Source organism: Engystomops pustulosus, chromosome 6, assembly GCF_040894005.1.
Source record: "Engystomops pustulosus chromosome 6, aEngPut4.maternal, whole genome shotgun sequence".
Lineage (NCBI taxonomy): Eukaryota > Metazoa > Chordata > Amphibia > Anura > Leptodactylidae > Engystomops > Engystomops pustulosus.
The window spans coordinates 141,939,248-141,965,070 of record NC_092416.1 but is presented as its reverse complement, the minus strand read 5'-3'; the positions used below and the strand labels follow the sequence as shown (position 1 = coordinate 141,965,070).

The 25,823-nt window shown below is 42.5% G+C and overlaps 1 protein-coding gene across 1 annotated transcript; it reads left to right on the top strand.

Annotated features, from left to right (window-relative positions):
* The first annotated feature begins 1,347 nt into the window (after positions 1 to 1,347).
* CASC3 (CASC3 exon junction complex subunit) lies at positions 1,348 to 16,617 on the top strand. Its single transcript, XM_072111446.1, has 13 exons — positions 1,348 to 1,655; positions 5,241 to 5,268; positions 6,242 to 6,279; positions 8,316 to 8,462; positions 9,532 to 9,683; positions 9,777 to 9,956; positions 10,098 to 10,759; positions 11,201 to 11,262; positions 12,468 to 12,576; positions 12,659 to 12,757; positions 14,560 to 14,774; positions 14,933 to 15,055; positions 16,185 to 16,617. Exons 1-13 carry the CDS (start codon positions 1,473 to 1,475, stop codon positions 16,224 to 16,226), a joined length of 2,040 nt encoding a protein of 679 aa, XP_071967547.1. The 5' UTR covers positions 1,348 to 1,472; the 3' UTR covers positions 16,227 to 16,617.
* Positions 16,618 to 25,823: the final 9,206 nt, after the last annotated feature.

Genomic DNA, 25,823 nt, shown 5'->3' with positions numbered 1-25,823 from the left:
TAAGTCAAGGGAGGCCACTGGTGGACATGTTATTAGTGAGGGGAGCCCACTGCTGGACATGTTATTAGTGAGGGGAGGCTGCTGCTGTACATGTTGTTAGTAAAGGAAAGACACTGCTGGACATGTTATTAGTGAAGAGAGGCCGCTGCTGGGCATTTTATTAGTGAAGCGGGGCCGCCGTTATTAGTGAGGGGAGGCTGTTGCTGTGGCATTTTATTAGTGAGGGGAGGCTGGTGCTGTGGCATTTTATTAGTGAGGGGAGGCTGCTGCTGTGGCATTTTATTAGTGATGGGAGGCCGCTACTGGGCATTTTATTAGTGAAGGGAGGCTGCTGCTGGAGGCTTTTTGGGGGCGTTAGATTCATGAAGAACGTGCACAATTCAGAAATCTGCTGCCCCCCTGGCGTTGCATGAACGTAAACAGCCCATTGTGCAGTTTACCCGTTTTTTGATAAAGACGGGCCACTAACTGATCTGCTCCCTGATCTCGTGTCTCCATTCCCCTTCCATATAGATTGTGAGTTCTCACAGGTAGGGACCACCTTCCACATGTTTCCTGATCTGTAGTTTTGTATTTGTTCTTGTCTTAACCCCTTAACGACATGGCTCTTTTTTTGTTTTTTTCATTTCCACTTTTCACTCCACACCTTCAAAAATCTTTTTTATTTTTAAACGTAAGGAGCTCTGCGACGGCTTGCTTTCTGCGTAACAAATTGCACTTCATAGTGACGGTACTTAATATTCTATGGCGTGAACTGGGAAGCGGGAAAAAAATTCCAAATGCAACTACAGTATGGCAGTATATGGGGATTTTCCATCTCATTCATTCCAATGTGCAATTAGCACATTGTGACAAATGGGTTAAAACGAGACAGCCTCAGGTCTTCGGAAGACCTGAGGCTATCATAGGAACGGATCGCCGAGCCCTGATGATGTCACGTCATCTTTTTGGCGATGGGCAGGATAACACCAATATGCAGAAAACACTTACCCGCTATAGAAAGGGCTCAGCCCGTACTATTACGGGGCGCGTGGTTAAGGGATTAAGATAATGTATGTGCACCCCTTACTGATTCTACAGCACCATGAAATTAACGGTGCCCTAAAAATAAATAATAATAGGAAAAAGTTATATATTTTGATGAACAAAATGGTGCCCCTCACGTGCCCCAACACTGTAACCTTAACAATTACTATAGCAACCGAAACTAAAGCACAAAGTAAGATGGAAGCCGTGGGCAGCCGCACCTCAGCTAACCCCCTACCACAGGGAAACTCACGCACAATGCATTCTGGGCGCTGTGCTCGGCCATCGCGAGGTACCGCGAGATTGCCCGTCATCGCCTCGCGCACTGGACGCCGGGAAATGTAGTCTTCTGCTACGTGGGGTCTATGGAACGTTGTGTGTATCGCGTTGCATACCGGGAAATGTAGTTCCCCTTTTGCAACCCCGCGGATTCTTCTCTTACCGACATGGCGGACAGGAGGCGGCGGAGGCGACGTGCGTCCCAGGATAGCGAAGAGGAGGAAGAAGAGGAGTCCGGGAGTGACAGTACTGCCTCGGCGGAGCGGGCCGGACAGCCTAGCAGAACCGAGGGCCGGGAAGTGGCCAACAGGAGAGGGGAGGCGGCCAGAGATGGGAAGGAGTCTGAGTGTGTGAGTATAGGAGGCCGGCTCAGTATGGATGCTCCATGGCCGCTCACTCAGGTGTAATACGTGGCTTCTGCTTCCTGTAAACATTTGGTTTCAATGATTTCGCCCTCAACAAAATGCAGGAGCGTCCAAGAAAGCCTTTAACCCTTGCAGTGACATGGCAGTATACCTGGGGGGCTGGGAAGCCTTGGTCTGGATTCAGCCAAGAACAATCTAGTGCAAAAGCAAAATTACAATTTTTTTTTGCTTGTATAAATTAAAACAATCCCACGATTAACCCCACATGTTTGTCATCTCCATAACTTTCATAATGTGCTATAAATACTTATTGTAGGTCAGTGATGCAGAATTAAATTGGCATTAGAGGGAATCTACCACCAAAATCCATGATAAACCCGGGACACTTACTCATATAACTGTGACAATCTTCTTATTTGTGGCTTCTTCCATCTAAAATCGGCTTTTAAAATTAATATAATGAGGCGAAAGGGCTCTGGGGGTGTTACCAGAGAACCCCCACACCCTCGTGCTGCAGATTCACAGGCTGTTACACTGTGCAAGGAGCAGATCACCCTTCCGCTGTGTAACAGCCTGTGAAGCTAAAGCACGGAGGTGTTTTGGTAATGCCCCACACTAAACAAAACTGTAAGCCTGATGTGATCTGAAAGATGTGTTATCTTTAGTATGAAACAGAAAGCATTTTTGAAGGTGATGTAGAACAAAGAATGGGGCTTCTGAATTCTCCCTCCTCCTGCAACTGCTAAACTTGACTCATCTCATGTGAAAATGAGGTGAGAAGAGTCATACTTGCTTGACTTCAGGGGGAATTTGATTGATATTTCACATAAAAGAGAGAATTGTAGAATTTACATTTCATATCCTACCTGAAGGGGCTGGTAGTTCAATGGGGTAAAATCTGGTGACAGTTTCCCTTTAACCCAAGCAAACCTGTCAGCAGTTGTTACCATATAAAACTGCAGCCCTTGAGATCTGTGTAACCATACCTTTGTTTGCAGTATGTTTTTAAATGCATTGCAGAAATGTGTCAGGTGTGTGTAAAATTTCTCCTTGCGGAGACTGCCAATTAAGGCTGCCGTGTAGTCGTGTGAAGTCATTGACACTCCACTAGGGGATTCTGGGAAATATGCAAAGTTTTCCAGGATGGGATAAGGAAAACCACACCTCTTTTAGCTACTTTGTAAGACAGCTCCCTTGACATCAAGAATGACCTTCAGGAAGCCTTATGGCATGATGCGGGATTAATCGCGCTTGATGTCAAGGGGGCTGCCTTACAAAGTAGCTAAAAGAGGAATGGTTTTCCTTATGTGATTTTCCCAGAATCCCCAAGTGGAGCATCCAAGGGTACAAGTCTCCACACGCCAACACAGCGGCCTTAATTGTCAGTCTCCATTAGAAGAACTCTTACTTACCAACCCTGGTCACAAGTCTCTCACTCAGCCATACCGGTGTAGTTCCCTACACTGTACTGAGGAGACCCAACCAGGTGGAAACAGCACTGTCTACAGGTTAGAATCTGTTCCTTTCTTTTGGTTTTCCCGTATCATGTCATTAGGCTTCCTGAAGGCTATGCTTTAAAATGCATGAGTTTCTGCAATGCATTAGAAAACCGCATCACAAACGCCACAAGTGACTGCAACCTCACTGTACTGCTGCACAGCCCACCCCTGTAATGAGTCACTGCTGCAGTAGTCATTTATTGGAATACTATATAGCAGTTACTGAGAGCAGATGGGAGGAGCTGTCCAGTGTTTAGGGAAGAGATCTCACACACCAGTGTACCGGATAATGCATATTTCACAGATCTGCTGTTACTAACACGCACAAAGGTATTATCATACAAATCCCCAGGGCTGCTACTCAACCGTAAGGAGAACTTTTACTTCCTGACCCTAGTCACAAGCCTCTCACTCAGCCAAACCAGTTCTCTACACTTTACTGAGGAGACCAAGCCAGGTTGAAACAGCGCTGTCTACAGATGGTAATCTGTTCCTTCTGCAATATATAGACTGGTTTGGTTTTAAAACTGCATCATGTCATAAGGCTTTCTGTAGGTCATGCTTGATGTCAAGGTAGCTGCCTTACAAGGTAGCTAAAAGAAGCGTGGTTTTCCTTATCCCATCCTGGAAAACTTTGCATATTTTCAATCTATGGTATAGTAATATCTCAAGGATCCAATACATACAAGATAAGTGCATAAGATATGTAAATACAGTGCAGTGGTATATCACAAGACAAAGGCTACTAGTCCCTAAGTATCATGGAAAGATTGCATGGAAACAAAGTCACTAAATATATAAGGTCCAAGAGATAAGGGGAGACCCCACAAACACTACCCTGCCCCACACATATTGCCAGTGTGTTTAGCTTCCTCAGGTACCAGTACTGGGGGGCGTGCGTCAGCCCGATATAATTAGCTTTCCGATCACATGCGTTTCACTACAAACTGAAATGCGTTCAGCCCGAGGAATTCCCTCATTACGCTAGCGCCGCGCTTGGAATCACTAGCACTACGTGTGACCGCACCATTAGGGTCACATTGGCGTTGTTTTTCATGTCCATGGTTCACGGATTTCCACAGATGCCTCACAAAGCCATTGATTTCTATGGGTGTTTTCCATTGGCTTGTATTTTCACTGATCCTTTGTCCGTGGAAACAATTATGAAACATGTCCTATTTTTTTTCACGTATGCGGATCAGGGAAGGCACTAGAAGTCTATTGGGCACATTTGTCATCATTTTTCGGCTGCCACTTTTTTCAAGTTTCCTGGAGACAGCCTAATTAATCATTGCAATGTATCTTAAGTTTTTCACTTTGTGATACATGTGATGAGTTGCCCTTATAGTCTCACTTTTGCAACTTTTTAGACTCAAATAGTCGCTCCCAAAAGTAAGTCTGGGTCTAGCATGCTCTGTTTTGGGACTTATTAGGTGCAATAATGGGATAATCTTGGAGCTAAAAGATCTGGGCTACAAAGATAAATACGACCACTGCATTACATCCTTGAGGCAGGTAACTTTGGTACGCTGCTCGATTTTGCACAAAGAAAAAGAAAGCAATAGGAGTGATACATGTTTTTATGGCTTTTACTGATGAGGCTGAAAAACCTCGTGTGATGTTTTCAAACGGAGATAAATGCAGCGGATGTGCAACTGAAGCTGAGCGCCAATGTGAAAGAAAGTGTTTTGAATCCGTTTTAAGCAGTCCATTAAAAACCGCATGTGTTTTAAAAACGCCTGCGTTTTTGAAAACGCATTAGTTTTTTTGACCGTTTTTGTCGGTTTTCCAATTATCTTAAGATTATTGGGAAAAACTGCCAAAACCCGCATGCGGTTTTTAAATGACTGCTTAAAAATGGCCTAAAAACTGGTTCAAAACACCACGTGTGCCACTACCCTGTATGTAAAAAATGCAATGTTTGTAAGTGACCTCAATGTTCTTAAAGGTTCTGCAGAGAAATTGGCCATTGGATGGATGTCCAGAAATGAAAGCTTTGGGTGGGTCTGTACTTTTAGATACATATAAAATATTGACGATGTATTAATGCTTGTGTGTTTTTCCTCTGCAGGAGAGTGAGGATGGTATCGAGGAAGATGGTGAGTGTCTACTCTAGTTTATAGTGATTCGATTAACACTGTGTATTGTGCCTTTTTCGGCCACTTTGGCAGCTGACCGTCCCAAATATTTGAACCGGCCCACAAATAGTTTGTCTTTGTGAGCAGGAAGTGTCTGATGGTAACCTATCCACTGGGAGCCAGAATGATAACAAATAGAACAGAGATGAATCCTGCCCTCTAACACTCCGGCTGCGTCCACATGTGGTGTTTATATTGCATTTGGGAAAGCAATACAACAGCTGAGGAGACAGAATTTGCCTTATGACATTGCTGTTAACATTTGCATTTACAAAATGCTATGTTTACATGATTGTTGTCAATGCAATGTTAACACAATGTAATTAGTCTCTTGTATCGGGTTTCAAAATGAAATGTAAACGCCACAGGTGAACAAAACCTTTAAGGTATCATTCTCTTTGTAGCCCTATATATAAGCACTGTGCAGACTGCCCCACATTGCTTAGGGAAAGGGTCCCCAAATTGGATAAGCAGTGTTTGTCTCCATATTTGCAATGGCCTGTATGTTTAAATTTTTCCCACCTATCTAAGGCAAGGCTTTATCTCAAACAATTGGTTTATCGAGGTCAGATGCCCATTGCGCTTCTATGACCTGTCTCATTGAAGTTATAAAAGTGGAAAAGGGTTGTAACTTTCGCCTTAGCTGTGGTTTTTCTCTTGCTCGACTTTTCTCTTTGGCTCACTGAGGGGCTCATGATAGAATCGGGCAACGATGGCATGACTGAACAAGACTTCATTTATCTTATGCGATTGCCTCTTTGTGTAGTAGAGCTTGGCATATCTGCCAGCGAGTCCTGCAGCTGCATTTCTATTGAGACGCGGCCCAGCATTGAGCATTAATGATTGGGACTAGCGAAACCCTGTATTGATTTTATGTGTTCTCTGGCCTTTAATATTAGCATTACTTATATACTTTTATCTTCTTGACTTGCAGCTGTGCTGACAGACTATGAGAGCCCTGAGGAGTCTGAAGTAAGTGTCCCTGAAGACTTGTATGTGAAATAAACGGTGATGAGGAGGTATACAGCAGTCTACATCTCATATGAAGGGATATCCACAAGCCATCAAAGTTCACATTTTAAGGGTACACTCACACAGCGGTATGCCCGCCGTGCGGGCATACCGCCGTGTGCTGGAGAGGAGGAGGAGGCAGCCCCTCCTCCCTCCATAGAGAATAGCGGCGCACGGCCGCGCACACGCCAAAAGATAGAGCATGCTTTATCTTTTTGCGGTGTGCGGGCCGCTATTGCCGTCTATGGGGACGTACATGCGGCCGCAAATTTGCGGCCGCATGTACGTCCCCGCAGATGGCCATGTGAATGTGCCCTAAGGGCATATCCACTTTCAGATACAGTATTGCAGCTCTTAATCCACATATAAATCTCACATATTTTATATGATGATCTAAGCATGAGAACATGATGGAGATTTATCTGTGCTTCTACACCAAATATTCAATTGTCTTGACCTGTCTTTTTCCCCAAACACAACAACAATTACATTTTTTTAATAAATTACAATGCTGCCATTAATAAAATACAATGGGGTACATGTATCTAAAAAGACTTCTACCTCCAGGATGGATTGTAAACCGAGCACATCTGACATGCAGGTATGTGTCCCTTCTGTCAGGTTCTGTTCTTCCTTAAGCTTCTTAGGACATTGTTTATACCAAAAAAAAAGTTTTAAATACAGAGGGGCTCCTGGTTTCCTTGAAATCTATGCAGCCCAGAGCCTTTCCGCCTTTCATTTACATAATTTTTAAAACTTTTTTTATTTCCATAAAAAGAACAGCATAAGAAGTTACAAGAGAAGCAGATCCTGCCAGAGGGAACACATAACTAATGTAAATGTGCTTGGTTTACAATCCTTCATACTGATGGTAGTTTTTCTTTAATTCTGTCTTTCTTTTTCAGCTGGTTAGATGTATCTTGGGAGTTTTTCCTTTTAATACATCTGTGCTACTGAGTTTGCAACTTTTTAAACAAAAGGCGCAAAACAACTACTCTAAGCTTTTTGCTAAACCTTACCTGAAGGAGCAGGTATAGTTTTGTGTTAAAAAATATATATAAATTTCAGGTGATAAATGAGGAACACTGTAGAAAACCTGTCAATGGCGAGCTTTGAAAGGAGGATGACTTGGGAGCAAAAAAAGTTGCAAAAGAAAAATCCAAGCAAAATAAGATACATGTGCCCCAATGTGTTCCAAGAAAACAAGCTTTGTTTGGCTATGCTGATGAAGAGAGAAAAAGGTTTAGACTTTGGCAATAAAGACTTTAGAAAGGGATTGGCATCAAAGGGATGTTATACATCTCGACCACAAGGTTGAAAGTTAAGAGACTGCATAGAAGAGTGAGCTTTACTTATAGGAAATCTACGATTTGATTCTATGCATTATGAATCAAAAATACCTTGAAAATGCTGTAGCTGCACTGATGCAGAAACTTATCTTGTTTAATCCCTGATCAGAGTGGTTTTGCTGTAAAAATCATTCTAAAATTATGATAATGGGGCTTTCTCGCTCCTTTGGATGGCTCGGCATTTCTCCTCTGACCTCTTTCTCCTTTCTCTTTTTCCTCTATGCACTGCTCCAGCCTTGTCTTGCCCAGCATAAGCAGAGAATACATTATCACTGTGTTGTCCGTGACAGGCAGAAGTAAGCAATCACTGCACCGTCATCCAGCTCAGGTTGATTAGTCTTGTCTGGATAGTTCAGGAAGCTCCGTGTGTAATGTGTTTATGTAGACACCCAGCTTTCCCAAGTTCCTTAATTTTATGATTGTTGTTTGATTAGAACCACTTGGCTCAGGGATTAAACAACATATGTTTCTGCATCATTGTAGCTACAGCATTCTCAAGGTATGTTTGGTTGAAATGGTAGATTTCCTTTAAGCAGAGCCTGAACGGTCTCTAAGATGCTGCACAGGAAACGGTATGGATTTGTTTTTGAGGACTTACACTTTTAATTGGAAGATTGAAAACCATTAATTGTATTCCTCTATTTCCAGGAAGAAGCTGCTCATTACAGTGAGGATGATGCCCTGAAAACCACATTGAAATCTGAAAATAACGCCACAGAGGCACCCGCACCAAAAGAGGCAAAGCCCAAGTCTAAGGGAGCAGTGACAGGGGAGCGGCAAAGCGGGGATGGCCAGGTGATAACATACTTTAACCCCTTATAGGACATCTACCACCAGGATGAAGGATTGTAAACCAAGTACACTGGCATACTGGTGTGTTCCCCCTCTGGCATTCTTTAAGCTTCCTGCCATAGGGGGCACACACCAGTATACCATTGTGCTTGGTTTACAATCCTTCATCCTGGTGGTAGATTTCCTTCAAGGACGCGGCCTTTTTTCAAATTTTTTTTCTCTCCCCGCCTTCAAAAATCTATAATGTTTTTCCGTGTACAGAGCTGTATGAAGGCAAATTCCATGTAACAAATTGTACTTCTTAGTGATGTTATTTATTATTCCATGACTTTAGTGCGCTCTAAATAAGACCACTACTTTGTTTGGTTTGGTACAGTAACGGGGATACTAAATTTATATAGGTTTTATTGTGTATTAAAAAATTAAAACCTTGTCTACGGAAAAAAACCCTTCTTTTTCATGTTTTTTTTTTTAATATGTTGCAAAATGGCAAAAAAAGTGGCGTTTTCGGACATTTGGGTGCTATTTTCCATTACGGGTTCAATACCAGGAATAACATAATAAAATTATTTTTTGATATATCGGACATTATGGGACGCTGTGATACCTTACATGTTTATGATTTTACTTGTTTATTTTTATATCAGGTCTAGGGAAAGGGGGGTGATTTCAGCTTTTAGTTTCTATTAATTTTTTTTACTTGGACTCCCTAGGGTATTTTAACCCTAGGTTTCCTGATCCTACCATATTCTACCATACTACATTATGGCCGTACATGTGCGTTTTCCATGTAAGGCATTATATGTGGATCTGCTAAAACGAGACCACCTTGGGTCTTACGAAGACCCAAGACTGTCATGGCAACAGGTCATCGCTCTCCAATGACATCACGGGGAGTGGCAATCAAAACAAAGATGCCCAAGCACCGCTGTCTTTTAAGTGCTGCCAGCGGCAATCAAAGGGTTACCACCCATGATCCATGCTAGCACCGATCTTTTTTTATCTTTACATTATCAAAACATCTAATAGAACACCTTTATTCTAACCTCATTTGTCCACATTGTATTACTAGGAGAGTACAGAACCAGATGAGATCAAGACGACCAAGAAGTCTCAGAAACAACTGGATGATGATGAAGACAGAAAGAATCCAGCCTACATTCCCCGCAAGGGGCTTTTCTTTGAGCATGACCTGCGTGGACACACAAATGATGAGGAAGTCCGGTGAGAGAACACTAACATTAGCAAATTTATACAATATGCCGCAGACACGTATTCTACATAACTGTCATTGCTGACAATCGTTCCCTTTTCCAGACCAAAAGGACGCCACCCTCGCAAACTGTGGAAGGATGAGGGTCGGTGGGAGCATGATCGGTTTCGAGAGGATGAGCAAGCTCCAAAGTCTAGAGATGAATTAGTAGCTATGTACGGTTATGACATCAGATCATGTAAAAATCCAGAAGAGATTCGCCCACGTCGACCAAGGAAGCCAAGGTAGGTCAACACTTTCTTAAAAATGCCCTTTTCATTATGACATTCTGCCCTGGGCTGGGCAAGATGGGTTTTTTTTTTTTGTTATCCAGCCCAGAGGCCTTAGAACTGCCTATATAAGTCTGTTTCCACTGATCTTGGCAGGTACAACAGTCCTCAGAGAGAAGACCAAGATGAAAAGCCTATGAGACCCTCAAACCGATACCAAGAGTCTAATTCTGCCCCTCTACCAAGAACCTACAACAATCGGAATGCTCCCATTAACAACAGAACTCCTCCAAATAGGACCTATCCTCGATCAGGATACAAAGAAAACCGGCCTGCCAGTTACCCTCCAGAGGATGGCACTGCCACACACTCTACTTCAGAGAGAAGGCAAGAATATGGTGGTTATAGAGGGAGAAGCATAGAGCATGGCCCAGCCCAGCCCAGCGAGAGCTCCACTGAAGTGCAAGCAGAACCAGTGATTGAAAAACAAGCAGAAGATCCATCACCACCTCCTCCAGATCGACCTGTGGAGAAAAAGTCCTATTCTAGAGCTAGGAGGAGTCGCATCAAAGGAGGAGAAACAGGAAAAAGCATTGATGACACTACATTCCCTGACTTGCCACCTCCCCCTATCCCTCAAATACCTGCTGAAGTGGTACCTGAAGTGGTACCCTCCCCGCCAATACCTGTAGTAAAACCTAGTGGCTGGGAGCCTCCTGTAGATAGTGGTGTGACAGGACTGGAACAGGACATGTCACAGGTCAACATTTCAGATCAAAACTGGAGTCCTGGGCAGTCCACATACATTTCTGCACGTGGTAAGAGTTTCCTACATTGCTATGACTGCTTTTAAGAGTAAAACTTCCCACTTGGTGTCTGACTTGGCAGTGCCATTAGTTTGGCTGCTGAGTTACCCCAAAGAAAAACTAACATTTAATAGCCATGATCACGGTCTTATTGCTTTGCAGGATGTCTCATTAGTTAGTAATTGTATTAGAATTACAAGCCATCCCTAATGGCATCTCGTGCTTTAATTGTCTCCAGTGAAGTAATAGAGCATAAAAGGCCCACAGGAATTTCTCTGTGTATGTCATGCTATGAGAAGTTCCTGTGCGGCCATGTATATAGTACATTGTGTTTTGGAAGAGGGGATCCATTATTGAAAATGAATGTAATCCAAATGAAGTCTCCTGTTCCAGACAACCTTCTTATTCTAAGAAACGGATTTATTGAGCATTTGTCATTTCACTCTTTGCCAGGTATTCCAAATCATATTCACATGGCAGGTGGACCACCCCAGTACAATCGTATGGAAGGAATGGTAAGTGAGGTTTGGATCACTTCAGGGTTTGTTATGTTCTAGGTCATAAAAATTAAATTTGTGCTTATTTTAAAAATCCTTTGTAAGCGTTCTGAATCACTTCAGAAGTTTATATAAGTTTAATTCGCATTACCTGGCTCCTTGCAGGCAGCATGTGGAGAGTCCTAATGGAGGGGCAGCTGCAGCCTGTGTGTGCCTGTGTCGGTCTCCTCTCCTCCACACTCATGGTGCGGCGGAGAGGAAGAATAAATGAGGGGTCACAGGCTGCAGTTGCCCCTCCCCTGGGACTCCTCACATGCTGCTAGCAGGGTGCCAGGTAATGTGAAATAAACTAACAAATATTAAGAATTGAAATGATTTAGAAGATTGACAAAGGCATGTTTAAAATCAGCATAGAATAGGCTATTGGAACCTGTCACCAGCTACCATTGACATTCCCGTTGACAGATTCATTATAAGCTAGCATCAGATAAGTGTATTCAGTCTTGACTAAAACCATGGTTACTGTACATGACTATTACACTGTAGCATAGATGACTTGAATGGTGTAAGTTAAAGTGTCCAGGACATTGTTTTGTATGGCAAATACTGACATAGTCTCCATATTTCACAGGCTTGTCTAAAGCTGGCTTATCTGATATGTAAATTATAAATTCACCCCTGTCAAGTGCATTACATAGAAACGTAAGGGCTTATTCACACAAAGGTTCTCAAGTCAATATAACACGCCCCGTATGGTGATTTCGCATCGCTGCTGCAGGAATGGGAAAAAATTTGCACCATACTGAAACCATGAGCACAGTACAGCCCGGTGGTCCTGCAGGACCTTATTGCATCTTGTAAATATAATGCTTGGAGTCCCTACCCTGGAGCTTTGTTCAGTCCTGGTTTAATGGATTGAGCATGTTCCTGTGAGTAATACACAACTTATATCCTGGGCACAGGCCTCATGCTAGACTGGTATCAGTATAGAGTGTCACCTGTAATGGCGGCATGGGCTCATCAGCAGGAATTATACAAACCATACATTGGGGTGCAGTATTTATTGCTTCTATGGAAACTGCCCTGCTCAGCATCAGTACTGCTGCCGTGACACTGTATGGCTTTACTGTCTTCAGTAGACAGAAATAGTTCTCAATTAGAAAATGGATTATTATCAGGATATTTGCAGGTTAATGGTCACCTACATTTTTATGGTCTTTTAGGGGGTGCAGAGTGGACGTGTGAAGAGGTATTCCTCTCAGCGTCAGAGACCGGTGCCAGACCCCGCTCCTATGCACATCAGCCTGATGGAAGGACATTACTATGATCCACGTAAGTCTACTCCTAATCTATTGAGATGTCTATCCATTAGCTACACGCAACTCTGAATTTATAAGGGTTTTTTCTTTTTCAGTCCAGTTCCAGGGACCAATATACACTCATGGAGAAAGTCCTTCTTCTATTCCCCCTCAGGGGATGATTGTACAACCAGAAATGCACCTTCCTCACCCAGGTACCTCATATGTCTTTACATTTGGGCTGCTTTTCCTTATAGGCAATTGGCCGTATTGTTCAGTGCTTAAGGGAATATTCACACTAGACTGATGCTGCTGAAATAAGCAACAATAAAGAAACCCCTTAGATTCTGTCTATGGGGTTGTGGATTTTTTTTTGGTAAATACGGATTTGCCACAGATTTTCAGTTCCACATACAGGCCGTGCTAAATGTTATATACATTTCTTTTTCCTGCAGGATGGAAAAGATTATTTGAAGGGGTTACTTGGGGAGCTAAAATACTTTGTTTTAGAAGAAAGCTACTTCAGTCCAGACCAACTTTATTTCTGTCTCTCAATTCCTTGTAGGGGATGTGCTGGCTGCCTCTGAACAACAGCTTGCCCTTCTCTGTCTGTGCTTGGGTGTAATGGAGAAGGGACTGGCTTTGCTATATTCCAAAGAGGAGGCCAGCTAGCCCTCTGCATTGACATGACAACAGAGATTGTGGTTCTGATGACAGCTGATTTGGGCCAGAACATATCTTTCTGTGGTACACCTTTTTAAAAATATCTCCCCCCCCCCCCTCCTTTTGCTGCTGCAGTTTTGCCACAGAAACTTTGTGGTATGTCAGTCGTGGGGCTGTGGAGTCAGAGTTTTGATAAAATGTCTCCACAATGCACCAAAAAGCACTGTAGAGAACAATATGCCAACCCAGAAGTGATATACAGTACAGTAATAAATACTACTCCGGAAAACCAAATAGTTCATTCAGAGCAGATAATGAGCTCTGCTCAGTTCTGATCAGTTCTCATTATACTCTGCCTTCTGCACCCTGTTCGAGGCTTGACGGGCCCCATATGGGGCTCTTTCAGACTTTTTTTTTTTTTTTCTAATGAAGTAAGTTTTTATTAAAATAATTTTAAGTTTACATGAAGATGGTCATATAGACCACAAAACAAAACAGGTTCACAAATACATAATCATAACTCCCCTACCCTTATTGAGATGCATGTGTGCTGCACATTATGTACATGTTAAGTAATGAAGCTCCTCCAGTACAGATCAGAGCATAAAGGTACTGGGGAGGAATTGCCGCTTTCATGTTAGAGCTGCTAGTGACCAGGAAACCATGGCTGTGTCGGTGTCCATTTTGGTGGCGTTGGGGGAAATTGAGCAGCCTTAGGCTATATTCACACTGCCGTTGCCCACCCGTACCTTAGCGGGCAACGGCAGTGTACGGGGAGAGGAGGAGGAGGTGAGCGCAGCTCACCCCTGCCCCTCTCCATAGGAAGTTATGGCTCACGGCGCCGTACTACGGGTAAAGATAGGACAGGTCCTATCTTTTTCCCGGGTACGAAGCAGTATGGTGCCGCACGTGTGCGGCACCGTACCGCTCCCGTAGGGTGCCGTGCCCCCATTGCCGTCTATGGAGGACGTATATCGGCCGTATGTACGTCGGCCGTATATACGTCCTCCATAAGTTAGTGTGAATGCAGCCTTAGAGTCAGGCTTACTGACTCCAAAGCCCGGTCAGTTCTTAACTGAAAGTGAAGTGAAGGTCCATAATGTGGAAAATGCAGATGTGACGTATACATATGCTGTGCTTCTTACCAGCCTGACACTACAGCTCAGCCCCAGTCTTCTCTTTGCTTTCAAATTGGCCAAAATAATTATATTACACCAGGTGCATATACCCTCCTCCTAAGGCTTATATAGATTTGAATGTGAATTTATTTCTGTTTTGGTGGAGTTACTTGTAGTATATAATCACGCTGTCTTTGATGCAAGAGTGGGTTTATATAGTATCTTATCTATTTCAGGTTTGCACCCACACCAGCCTGCTGCTCCGATGTCTACCCCAAATCTATACCCCAGTCCAGTTTCTATTCCCCCTGGACAGCCCCCTCCTCAACAGTTGTTACCTCCTCCCTACTTCACTGCTCCCCCTAGTGTCATTAATTTTGGAAATCCAACCTATCCTTACCCTCCAGGCGCTCTTCCTCCACCACCAGCTCATTTATACCCCAACACACAGGTAAGGAATCATACCGTATCATATTAGATTAAATAAATTAAACCTATTCATCAAAAAAATTACTTTTTGTGTAATTTCTATTGGCTCATATATATATATATATATATATAATTTTTTTTTTTATATATATATATTTTTTTTTTTTTTTCCTCCGTTAGGCCCAATCACAGGTGTATGGAGGAGTGACCTATTATAACCCTGTACAGCAGCAAGTTCAGCCGAAGCCCTCCCCTCCAAGGCGCACATCACAGCCTGTCACAATAAAACCCCCTCCGCCAGAGGTAAGATATTGGAAAAAATAAAAATCTTGCACTTCATATTATGTTTTCCCTGTGGTAAATTCTTAAGAGTAAATATAAGGCAGGCTGTACATTTGAGCACCCTCTCTAGGGTTTCAGCTTTAAAGTGGTTTTTCCTCTTAACAGATCTATTCATTACATGAGAGGTCCTCAACATCTGATCAGTGGGGGTCCTGCATTCGAGACCCTCACTGATTCGTCTGTTTCGGGCTGTCTTCAGTGTTGGAAACTATGACTTTACTCTCTTTGTACTGGCTTTCTAGGAAACTGCAACTCTGCTCCCATTCAAGTAAAAGGACCATGAGCTGCAGTGACATTGCTTAACCACTAAACATTGCTGCAGGTTTAGAAATATGTAACATGCTCTGGATTCTGATGTATTGGGCTAAGTTCACATCTCTGGACCCTTTCCTATTTCTCTATTCCAATGGATCAGAGACAGGGGACAGCATTGCTACTTGACCTGAAAGTTTGCTTTTAATGGGCTTTGTTGAGTGTTCAGCATGGCAAGTTGTGCTAATTAGAGAAAAATGAAAGCATATATATTTTTTTTTTTTTACATACATTTTTCACAAATCAATAGCTCCTGGGATGTAGGACAACTTTTCTTATTACTTTCATTGCCTATGTCCAGCAGTTTCTGTGCCATTTTCCACAGTTTAGTCTCTCCCTGCAGTAGCTGTCTTCCCTGGCTGTGCTGCTTATCTCTGTAAGACTATCTTGTTCACACTAATTCTCTACGAATTGTAAATGCTGGATGGGGGGCAGGATGCTGGTCACTATGTAGATCCTGTAGGTACACATTATGCAGTGTTCAGGGGATTTACTTGTTGGAAACGCGCTGGATTTGCTGAGTTACTTCATGAGAGAATACAAAGCATGATGGGAAGAGTGAGAGCATGTTATAAATGACTCAACTTTGGGGCAAAGTGAGGAAGCGGTTAGTCTCCACCCACCTTGCTGCTGAGGAGGATTTCTGAGAAGTGGTTTAAATACAGATAATGCTGTAAAAGAAAAGAAAGAACAAAGGGAATCACATATGGCAATTTGGTAAAAATCCATATGACATGGGAATTCAACTTTTAAAGATTTTTTTTTTTTTTTCCTGCAGGAAAACAGACACTTGAAGGCAAAAGAAAAGACCAGCTCCTGAGCTCTTGCTGTAAAATCATCCTTTCCCAAAAAGAGTGTCCTGAGTTATAGAACAGTATTTTTTATTTTTTTTATTTTTCATTTACTGAAGAAATCTCTGGTGACGAGGGTTTACACAGATTTTATTATGTTTAGCTGTTCTACAGAATCTTGCACCGTTCACCAATATAAATATGTAATTTTTTGGTATGTTGATAGACCATTTATTGTATATTGTTACATGTTTGGATATATGTGAGGAAAATTCTTTGTTCATTTTGCCGCGTGCCTGAGTTTCTTCTGTCTCTCTGTAAAGCTTTTAATTTGGAAAAAGCGCAAGTGAAACTGCTGCTAAAACAAACAAAAAGTATTGAATTCAATGGATATATAACAAATAAATTCTTTAAAGTGTTTCCAAGGTATTTTCCTGAATAGAAGTTGTGAAAAATGTAAAATCCTTGTCTGTAGCTTACTTTCAGTATATGGTGTTGCTGATTTCAGTGTTAAAGGAATGTTCTATTTTTCGTCCTGTGCACGGTCTTGGGGGTAAAGTAATTCCTATGTCATGCCTTCCCACCGCAAGCCATGAACTTGCCCATGCCGAATATGTTTGAATCCAAATGCAAACCCCTGGTGGTTTTATTTTACGATAAATGGTAGTTAACAGGTTGTTAGTCAATGCAGGCTTCACACTCCATCAACTTCTAGCTGCATGCAGATTGGAAAGTTCTTTCTTGAAACTGTATGCCCAATTACGGATACCAATCTGGATGTATAATGGTAATTATTTTACACCATATGCCATAGTTGTGAAGAAAGAAATCCGAGTTACAGGTGCCAAATAGACCCTGCTGAAAAGCTGCTGACTATCTACATAATTACCCTTTAATCTGGTCCTCATAACCCAGTGTGGGGCATCAACAGTGCATAAGTTGCCAGTCAACTTCTTTTTAAAGGGGTTTTCTTAGGGCTTGACCAACGTTCCATTTGTTTACAGTGTTACTTTTATAACTCTCTGGGCCCTTAAATATAATCCCTGAGACTGGGGAACCCCTTTAAAGTGTTTGTCAGACATTAGACAAAACATTTTGTGGTTGCCAGAACGGGGAGGGAGCTGAAGAAAACAATAAACCTATACTTAGCACCTCCGGCGCTCTTGGTGTCCCACACCACTGTTCTCCTGTTTGTTCACAGCACCAGATCCATACACTGGTACAGGGGTTGGGTGGGTGGGCCAGGCGGGCACCGTGGTTGAAGTGGAAGTGCTGTGCCCCTGTAGACAAACATGAGCACAGCACCGAGAAACAGTGGTACACGACACTGGGAGCGCTGGAGAGGGTAAGTAATGGTTTATTGCTTTGTCCAGCTCACCCCTTCCCTAGACAATTTATGTATAATCTCAGACAACCTCTGAGTATCTACAGGGTCTGTGTTAGAAGAAAATGACATTTTTGTTCATCACAAATCAAGTTGATCAATTTGTGAGCTTTTTTTCACAAATGAGGTCTTTAACCTTTAATAACAATAAAATTGAAGCTGGAGTTTAATTGCTACGGGATCTATGATACTGTCATACAGACCTCTACTTGTTCACATAATATGATGGCTTCTATGTACCTATATTATGCATATCTAAAAACTTCTTATTACACTCTACTTATTCCTAGTGATCACAGAAAAATCATGTGAATCTGTTCTAGATCCATCTTCATGTCAATATGAGAATAGGATGTAACCCTGTAATATGTAGTAGTAATCCTAGTATATTCAGGAGCTATCTATACATTTTCCAATCTATTCCTATTTCCGATTCTGTATCCATACCTCATGGTTTTCTAGATTTCTGCTTGCTGTTGCGTGACATCACATGACCAGGAATGAACTTTATACAACAACGACAAGACGAGGGCTAGAGAGCCGTGGGGTATTGATACAGAAAGTATATTGGAAAATTGCATTTCTTTTTCGTGTTCTATGAATATGAAACTTGCAGAAATTGGACAAACCCTTTAAAAGATCTCTACCACCGGGATGAAGGACTGTATCCAAATGAGCCTGAGGGGCTCCAGGCTCAATAGGTGTTAATTGAGCCCCTCAGGCTCATTTGCATACAGTGTTTCATCCTGGTTGTAGATGTCCTTTTAAGGTTGTCATTGGTGATGTTTCAGGCAGATTGGGTGGTACCGTTTTTGAGGAAACTGGATATTTCTCCTGCTATATTAGTAGTTTCACACTACAGGCTTCCAACGTCATGGTTCCCACAGAAACGGAGCTGCCGTCTGTCTAGTTATTTTCCCTCCCTCCCTTTTTTTTTTTATTTTTTTAATTCCACTATCCTTTTTGCATTGAAGCTACAGGCAAAATTTCCATAGGTCTCTCAGGAAAGCATTGCTAGTAGCAGCCAATATGATTCCATTACTTAGCTAATATTTATTTGGTCGTTAAAGGAAATCTACCATTTGATTTTATGTATTATGAACCAAGCATACCTTGAGAATGCTTTAGCTACATTGATGCAGAAGCATATCTTGTGTAATCCTGAGCAGAGTGGTTTTGCTGAAAGAACAATTATAACATTCAGGATCTTGGGAAAGCTGGATTGCTTCAACCGTTGATAAATGCATTAAACAAGCTTCCTGAACTGGATCACTCATACACAGCAGCTGGGGGATGGTGCAGTGATTGATTACTTCTTCCTGTCCGGCACAACACAGTGTTTACATCATTCTCTGGAGCACTTAATGTAAGAGGAGAAGCACTGAGCCCCAGCACAGAAACGACTTGTTTTCATAATTTTGTAATAGTTTTTTTCTGCAAAACCATTCACTTTAGGGTTTAAACTGATATTCCTGCATCAGTGTAGCTACAGCATTGTCAAGGTATGTTTGGATCATAATGCATCAGATCAAATGGCAACCGTATAGGAGTATATAAAGTTGCTGGGGGGAGGGGATGCTTTTTCTAGTTTGGGTTGTTCTTGACACCACTGTTTATTCTTTTGCAGTAAACCCCTGATATGTTTGGTGTTGGCCCATCTAGGCTGCAGTGGCTGTGTACCCATAAGTTTCTGTTGCTCAGGAGTATCCCAAATCAGTGGATGGGTTGTCCTTTATTTGTCACCTCTTTAGCTCATTCATGTATTTGAAATGTTCCTGACCTAAACACACTGTGATAATAATAATAATAATAATAATTCTTTATTTATATAGCGCACACAGATTACGCAGCGCTGCACAGGCATGTCAAATTGGTCCCTGTCCCCATGGGGCTCACAATCTAAACAACCTAACAGTATGTTTTTGAAGTGTGGGAGGAAACCGGAGTACCCGGAGGAAACCCACGCAAACACGGAGAGAACATACAAACTCTTTGCAGATGTTGACCTGGGTGGGATTCGAACCCAGGACCCCAGTGCTGCAAGGCAGATGTGCTACTCACTCAGCCACCGTGCCGCCCCTAATGATGGCTTTAAAATTATTTTTTATTTAGTTTTGTGCAGGTGTTTGTTTTCTTAAAATAAAGATAAAACATATTTTTTTGTGAATTGAAAATACAAAATTAATAAAAGTTTGTGGAGGTTATCTCCAAGTTTCATTTTGAGATTACTTGCTACTTTTTTTTCTTTCTCTCTCTTTCCTAACTTTCTTACATATCCAGCTGTTTTCATGGGGGACTAATAGTACATGTGAAGGATCCTGGCGAGCCCACTACTTCTGGAAATTGGTAGAGGACCTTGTGAAATCTACCATGAAAAATCTATCATGATAAACCAGGGACACTTTGGGTGCATTTTAAAACGCAACAGATGAAGAGAAATTAAAGAGATTAAATGATGTTAACGTTTGACTTTACAAATGCAACTGTTAATGCAATGTTAACATGTGCGAACACAATGTGCAAGGATATCTACCACCAGGATGAAGGATTGCAAACCAAGCACACTGATATACTGGTGTGTGCCCCCTCTGGTCTGATCCGCTCTTCTTATAGCTTCTTGTGCGGTGGCGTTTAACAAAAATTTTTTAAAAAATTGTGCAAATAAGCTTGAGGGGCTTTGGTCTCCATAGGTGTTAATGGATGCAAAACCCCAAAAGAGAGGAACCACGGGTCCTTATAAAAATACAATTTTATTAATTTTTAATAAAAGCCACATGACATTACATTGATTTAAAACATTATATATAGTGTGACTGCAAAATCACCAAATCTATACCTGGACACCGTGCAGCCAATATCCTATAAATCAAAAAGTTGCAAACATACCCATGATGATTCATTTTGGGAAGAATAGTGGATGATGCCAACAGGTGTTTTGTGCTCCCAACGCTTCCCAGGGGGCTCCATTGAAATTAATGGAGCTTGGAGCCGGTCAGGCTTATTTGTATAATTTTTATAGCTTTTTTTTTTAATTAAAAACAAGGAAGCTTAAAAAACAACAGATCCTGGCAGCACACACCATTATGTCAGTCTGCTTGGTTTACAATCCTACATCCTGGTGATAGATGCCCTTTAACATTGTCGTAATGTATGTATTTGTTAATGCAAATGTTAACAGCTGTTTAACTCTCTTTTCAGCTTTTGCAATGCGTTTTGAAGCACATGCGTTAAATGCGAGGTGTAAATTCACCCTAACTCATAGATGCAGGAACAATGACTATGGTAATATTCTTCTACTAGTTATCCATGGTCTCTTTCCTTCTAAAATACACTGTTAAAATTATGTTAATGAGCCTTTAACTTTAAATCACTTCCTGTGCCTTTGTCTATAAAAGTATAACTAAGTGAGCTTGTGTACCCTTCACATGCCACCCATGTATATGTAGCCCAGTACATGGCCCCCAGTATATACAGTATGTAGCCCAGCACTGGATCCAGTATATAGGAAGCCCAGGTCAGCATATGCCCCAGCATATAAGTAGCCCAGAACATGCCCCCAGTATATAAGTAGCCCAGAATGTGCCCCCAGTAAATAAATAGCCCAGAGTCTTAAAGATGCACATGCTACTGATTGCGGTTGAGGGCTGGGACTGTGCCCTCTTAGGTAGTAGTTGAAGTTGGCAACGTAGGTGACTGCCTACCCCTCCTTGCAAGCCTGTCCTTCAGTTATCCAAAAAAGATGCTCTCTGGTCCATGCAAGATAATGGTGCCTGTGTCTATTTCTAAATACTCTTCAGATCCCCTAGCCCGCCAATCATGTGATGTTAAAGGTTTTGAATGGTATAACACAACAGTTGGGTGCCTTTCACCTACTTTATATATACTGGGCATTGATTTGAAGGGCATTGTTCACAACAAAGTGATCATCAGTGTGGGATGTGACCAAAGGACTTCCATTTCTATGACTTTCTATGACTCTTCCAGTCTCTTCTTCTATGTTGCAACCAGCTAGTGACCACTTCCATTTAAGAACATCCTGTTCCTCTCGTCCTACAGGCAGCACTGATGGGTAAGAGTCTGGAGTCCTAATTATGACAGAAGAACACAATAACAATGTTAATTAACAATAAATCAATTAACCGACTGCCCTATAAGTATCCTAGGAGTCAAGGAAGAGGCGTGTTTTTTTCTTCTACAAAAACTACAAAATCGACCCTAAAGAATATGAAGAATGGGAATTGCCTCCCAAGATTGATATCCCAGTGGCTAAACTATCTAAAAAATCTATTTTTCCTGCAGATGAATCTTCTTTACTTAAAGACCCTCTTGACAGGAAAGCTGACGCTATGCTCCGCAGAAGCTATCAGCTCTCAGCAGCCATGGCTAAGGCATCTCTTGCTACTGTGCCTGTTTTGCACGAGCCTTAAGATTATGGCTAAGCCAGATTGGTCGGGACATTTTGGATGGAGTCCCTAGAGAAGAAATTTATGAGAATTTTTCTTCTGTTAAACTTGCAGGCGATTTTCTGTGTGATTTTTCTCCTGACTCTTTAAAACTTGCATCTAAGAACATGCTAACGGCTAACTCTGCATGTCATGCCCTGTGGATAAAGCCCTGGACAGGGGATGTAGCCTCCAAACATCACTTCTGTTCACTTCCCTTCCACCCATCTTCCTTGTTTGGGAAAGACCTGAAGGAGGTGTTGAAGAATCTTAGTGAAGATAAGGGGAACTCTTTTCCACAAGTAGCCAGTACCTACAAAAAACCGAGCTTTCCACCTAGAAAAGCAAGACCGGAAAGACCTTTTCGTGCATTTCGTAACCGACGTAGAAGAGTTCAGAAGTCTAAAGACAGAACTGTCTTCCACAGTAAAAAAAACGAGAAGCCTGACTTCTGACGCCATGCCAGGTCTGTCTCCAGTAGGTGCAAGGGTGGCAGACTTCGCTCACTTATGGACAGACATCACATCCGATGCTTGGGTACTGTCCACAGTAAAAAAACGGATACGCTTTGGAATTCGAATTTGGATTCCGCCAGAAAGATTTTTGAGTACAAAAATCGAGAAATCTCAGATCCTTCCTTTGTTGCACGAATTTATCCAAAAAAGAGCTCTAGAAGAAGTCCCTTTGTCAGAAAGAGGAAAAGGAGTGTACTCCGCCATATTTGCTGTACCAAAGCCGAACAACAGGTGGAGATTAATTATAGACCTCTGCTATCTAAACAGATTCTTGACCAAAATTGCATTCAAGATGGACTCCATAAAATCAGCCACCGCCATTCTACAGCAAAGCAACTACATGGCCAAAATAGACCTGGCCGATGCCTATCTTCACATTCCCATCAGGAGAGGTCACAGAAAATATCTGAGAATAGCAATTGTGACCAATTCAAGAACTCTTCACTACCAGTTCACCTGTCTGCCATTACATCAGCCCCTCGCGTCTTCACCAAGACCACCATAGTTCTGGCGGCTGCACTGAGACTTCGGGGGATACAGATCGTGCCCTATTTGGACGACTGGCTGATCATAGCAGAGAATCAATCTCTCTTGAAACTTCATCTTCAGATGACAATCGATCTTCTACAACAACTGGGTTTCCTAATCAATTGGGAAAAATCCCTTCTTATTCCAACAACCAGAATTCAGTTCCTGGGGTTTATTCTCGACTCGTGCAGTATGACTATTCATCTTCCTCAGGAGAGAATCTTGAAAATCAAGCAGTCTGTGCACTACCTTATCAAGACAAGATGCACAATGGTCAGAACAGCCATGAGGGTTCTGGGTCTGATGACTTCAATAATAGAAGCAGTTCCTTGGGCAAAGGCACATTTCAGACAGCTACAACTCAACATTCTGGCTGTTTGGAACAAATCTCCAGCAGGATTCGACAAACCGATTGTACTTACTCCTCAGACCAGAGTCAGCCTCGGTTGGTGGTTGAGGAAGAATTTGGCGTCCGGCAGATCTTTACGTTTTGTTCAACCCCAGATCCTGACAACCGATGCCTCATCCTCAGGTAGGGGGGCCCACCTCGGCAATCTCTGGGTTCAGGACAAATGGAATTACACAGACAGGACTCTGTCCTCAAATGAAAGAGAATTGAAAGTCATTTATTTAGCCCTGAAATTCTTTCAGACCCAGCTGAAAAAACAGCATGTGAAGGTACAGACCGACAATCTGTCATGTGTTAATTACATAAACAAGCAAGGGGGTACCAGGAGCACACCCCTCATCAAACTGTGTCAAAAGATTATCTCCTGGGCCGAGGAAAACCTACAGAGTCTGTCAGCAGTCCACATTCGAGGGTCTCTGAACACTCGGGCAGACATTTTAAGCCGCTCTCTACTAAGACCAGGGGAATGGTCCCTGAACAGTGTTATCTTCCAACAGATTGTCAGTCGGTTCGGTTGTCCACAAATAGACATGATGGCGACCAAACAGAACTCGAAGTTGCCAATGTTTTGCTCTCTTTACAGGTCAGACCAACCCTATGCAGTGGATGCCCTGTCTCTTCCCTGGACCAACCTGTTCATTTACATATTTCCTCCGATACCGCTCATTCAGAGGACACTTTACAAAATCAAAGAAGAGAAACCGAATGCAATTCTGATCCTACCATTTTGGCCACGCAGAGTATGGTTTCCTCTTGTAATGAGGTTGTCCAAGGGCGAATATTGGAAACTTCCTGCAGTTCCACATCTCTTGGAGCAAATGGGGTTTTTCCATCCATCACCACAGAAGCTACAGCTTACGGCCTGGAGATTGAGAAGAAGACCCTAACAGGTCTAGGTCTTTCATCCAGAGTTATAAAGACATTGTTGTCAGCTAGAAGACCAGCGACCATTAAGTCCTATGGTAGAGTTTGGAAAGTCTTCACATCCTGGTGTTCAGATAATTCTGTATCTGAACCTTCAGTCTCAGATATTCTTACTTTTCTACAGGATGGCCTTGATAAAGGTTTAAAACCTGCTACCTTGAAGCTTCAGTTTGCTGCAATCAATGCTTTAAATAACAATAGATTCTCATCTAATCATTTAGTACGGAGATTCTTCAAGGCTTTAAGGAACATCAAACCTCCTATTAGACCACCATGTCCACAGTGGGATCTTGCCTTGGTCCTACATCATCTCACAGAACCTCCCTTTGAGCCTATACAGGAAGCTTCTCTCAAATGTTTATCGTGGAAGACCTTCTTTTTAGTTGCCGTTTCCACTGCTAGAAGAATTTCAGAGCTGCAAGCCCTATCCTGCAAAGAGCCATACTTACAGATAAGACCAGACTGCATCATACTAAGAACCGTTCCATCGTTTATTCCTAAAGTGGCCTCAGTTTCTAATTTAAATCAGGAATATTATCTTCCAGCTTTGTGTCCAACTCCTGCTAATGCTCATCAGCAAGTTCTGCATCTTCTGGATGTTAGAAGATCCGTCTTGACTTATCTAGAGAAGACAAAATCTTTTAGAAAATCTGAATCTCTGTTTCTCCAATTTCAAGGTCCAAGAAAAGGGATGAAGGCCTCTGCAGCCTCTCTCTCTCGATGGATAAAGCAGAGTATTTCTATGGCTTACAGAGCCTTGGGACAACCTTCACCTTTACAGATTAGGGCTCATTCTACAAGATCTACTGCTACTTCCTGGGCAGAGTATGCAATGCTCTCTATAGATCAGATCTGTCAAGCAGCTTCTTGGACTTCTTCTAATACTTTTGCTAAACATTACAGGCTGGATGTCTCCTCAGCTGGCTCAGCCTTTGGCATATCGGTGCTATCTACAGTGGCTTCGAAAATGTGTCCCCCCCTTTGATTTGCTACCTAAATCCCATCAGTGCTGCCTGTAGGACGAGAGGAAGATCTAAATTTTGCTTACCTGAAAATTTATTTTCCTCGAAGTCCAAAGGCAGCACTATTACCGTATATACTCGTGTATAAGCCGAGTTTTTCAGCACAAAAAATGTGCTGAAAAACGTCCCCTCGGCTTATACACGAGTCAATACTGACTAAAATTGATAAACTTATATACTCACCCTCCGGTGGCCCCGATGCGCAGCGCTGCTCCCCCGATGTCATCGCGGCTCCTCTTCTGGCTTCCCGGCTGTTCTTCTTCCTTCAGCGTGCTGGGCGCCGCCATGCTCTTCTCGCGGGCGGCGCCAAGTATGACGTCAGCAGCGGCGCGTCATACTAGGCGCCGCCCGCGAGAAGAACATGACGGCGCCCAGCAAGCTGAAGCAAGAAGAGGAGCCGCG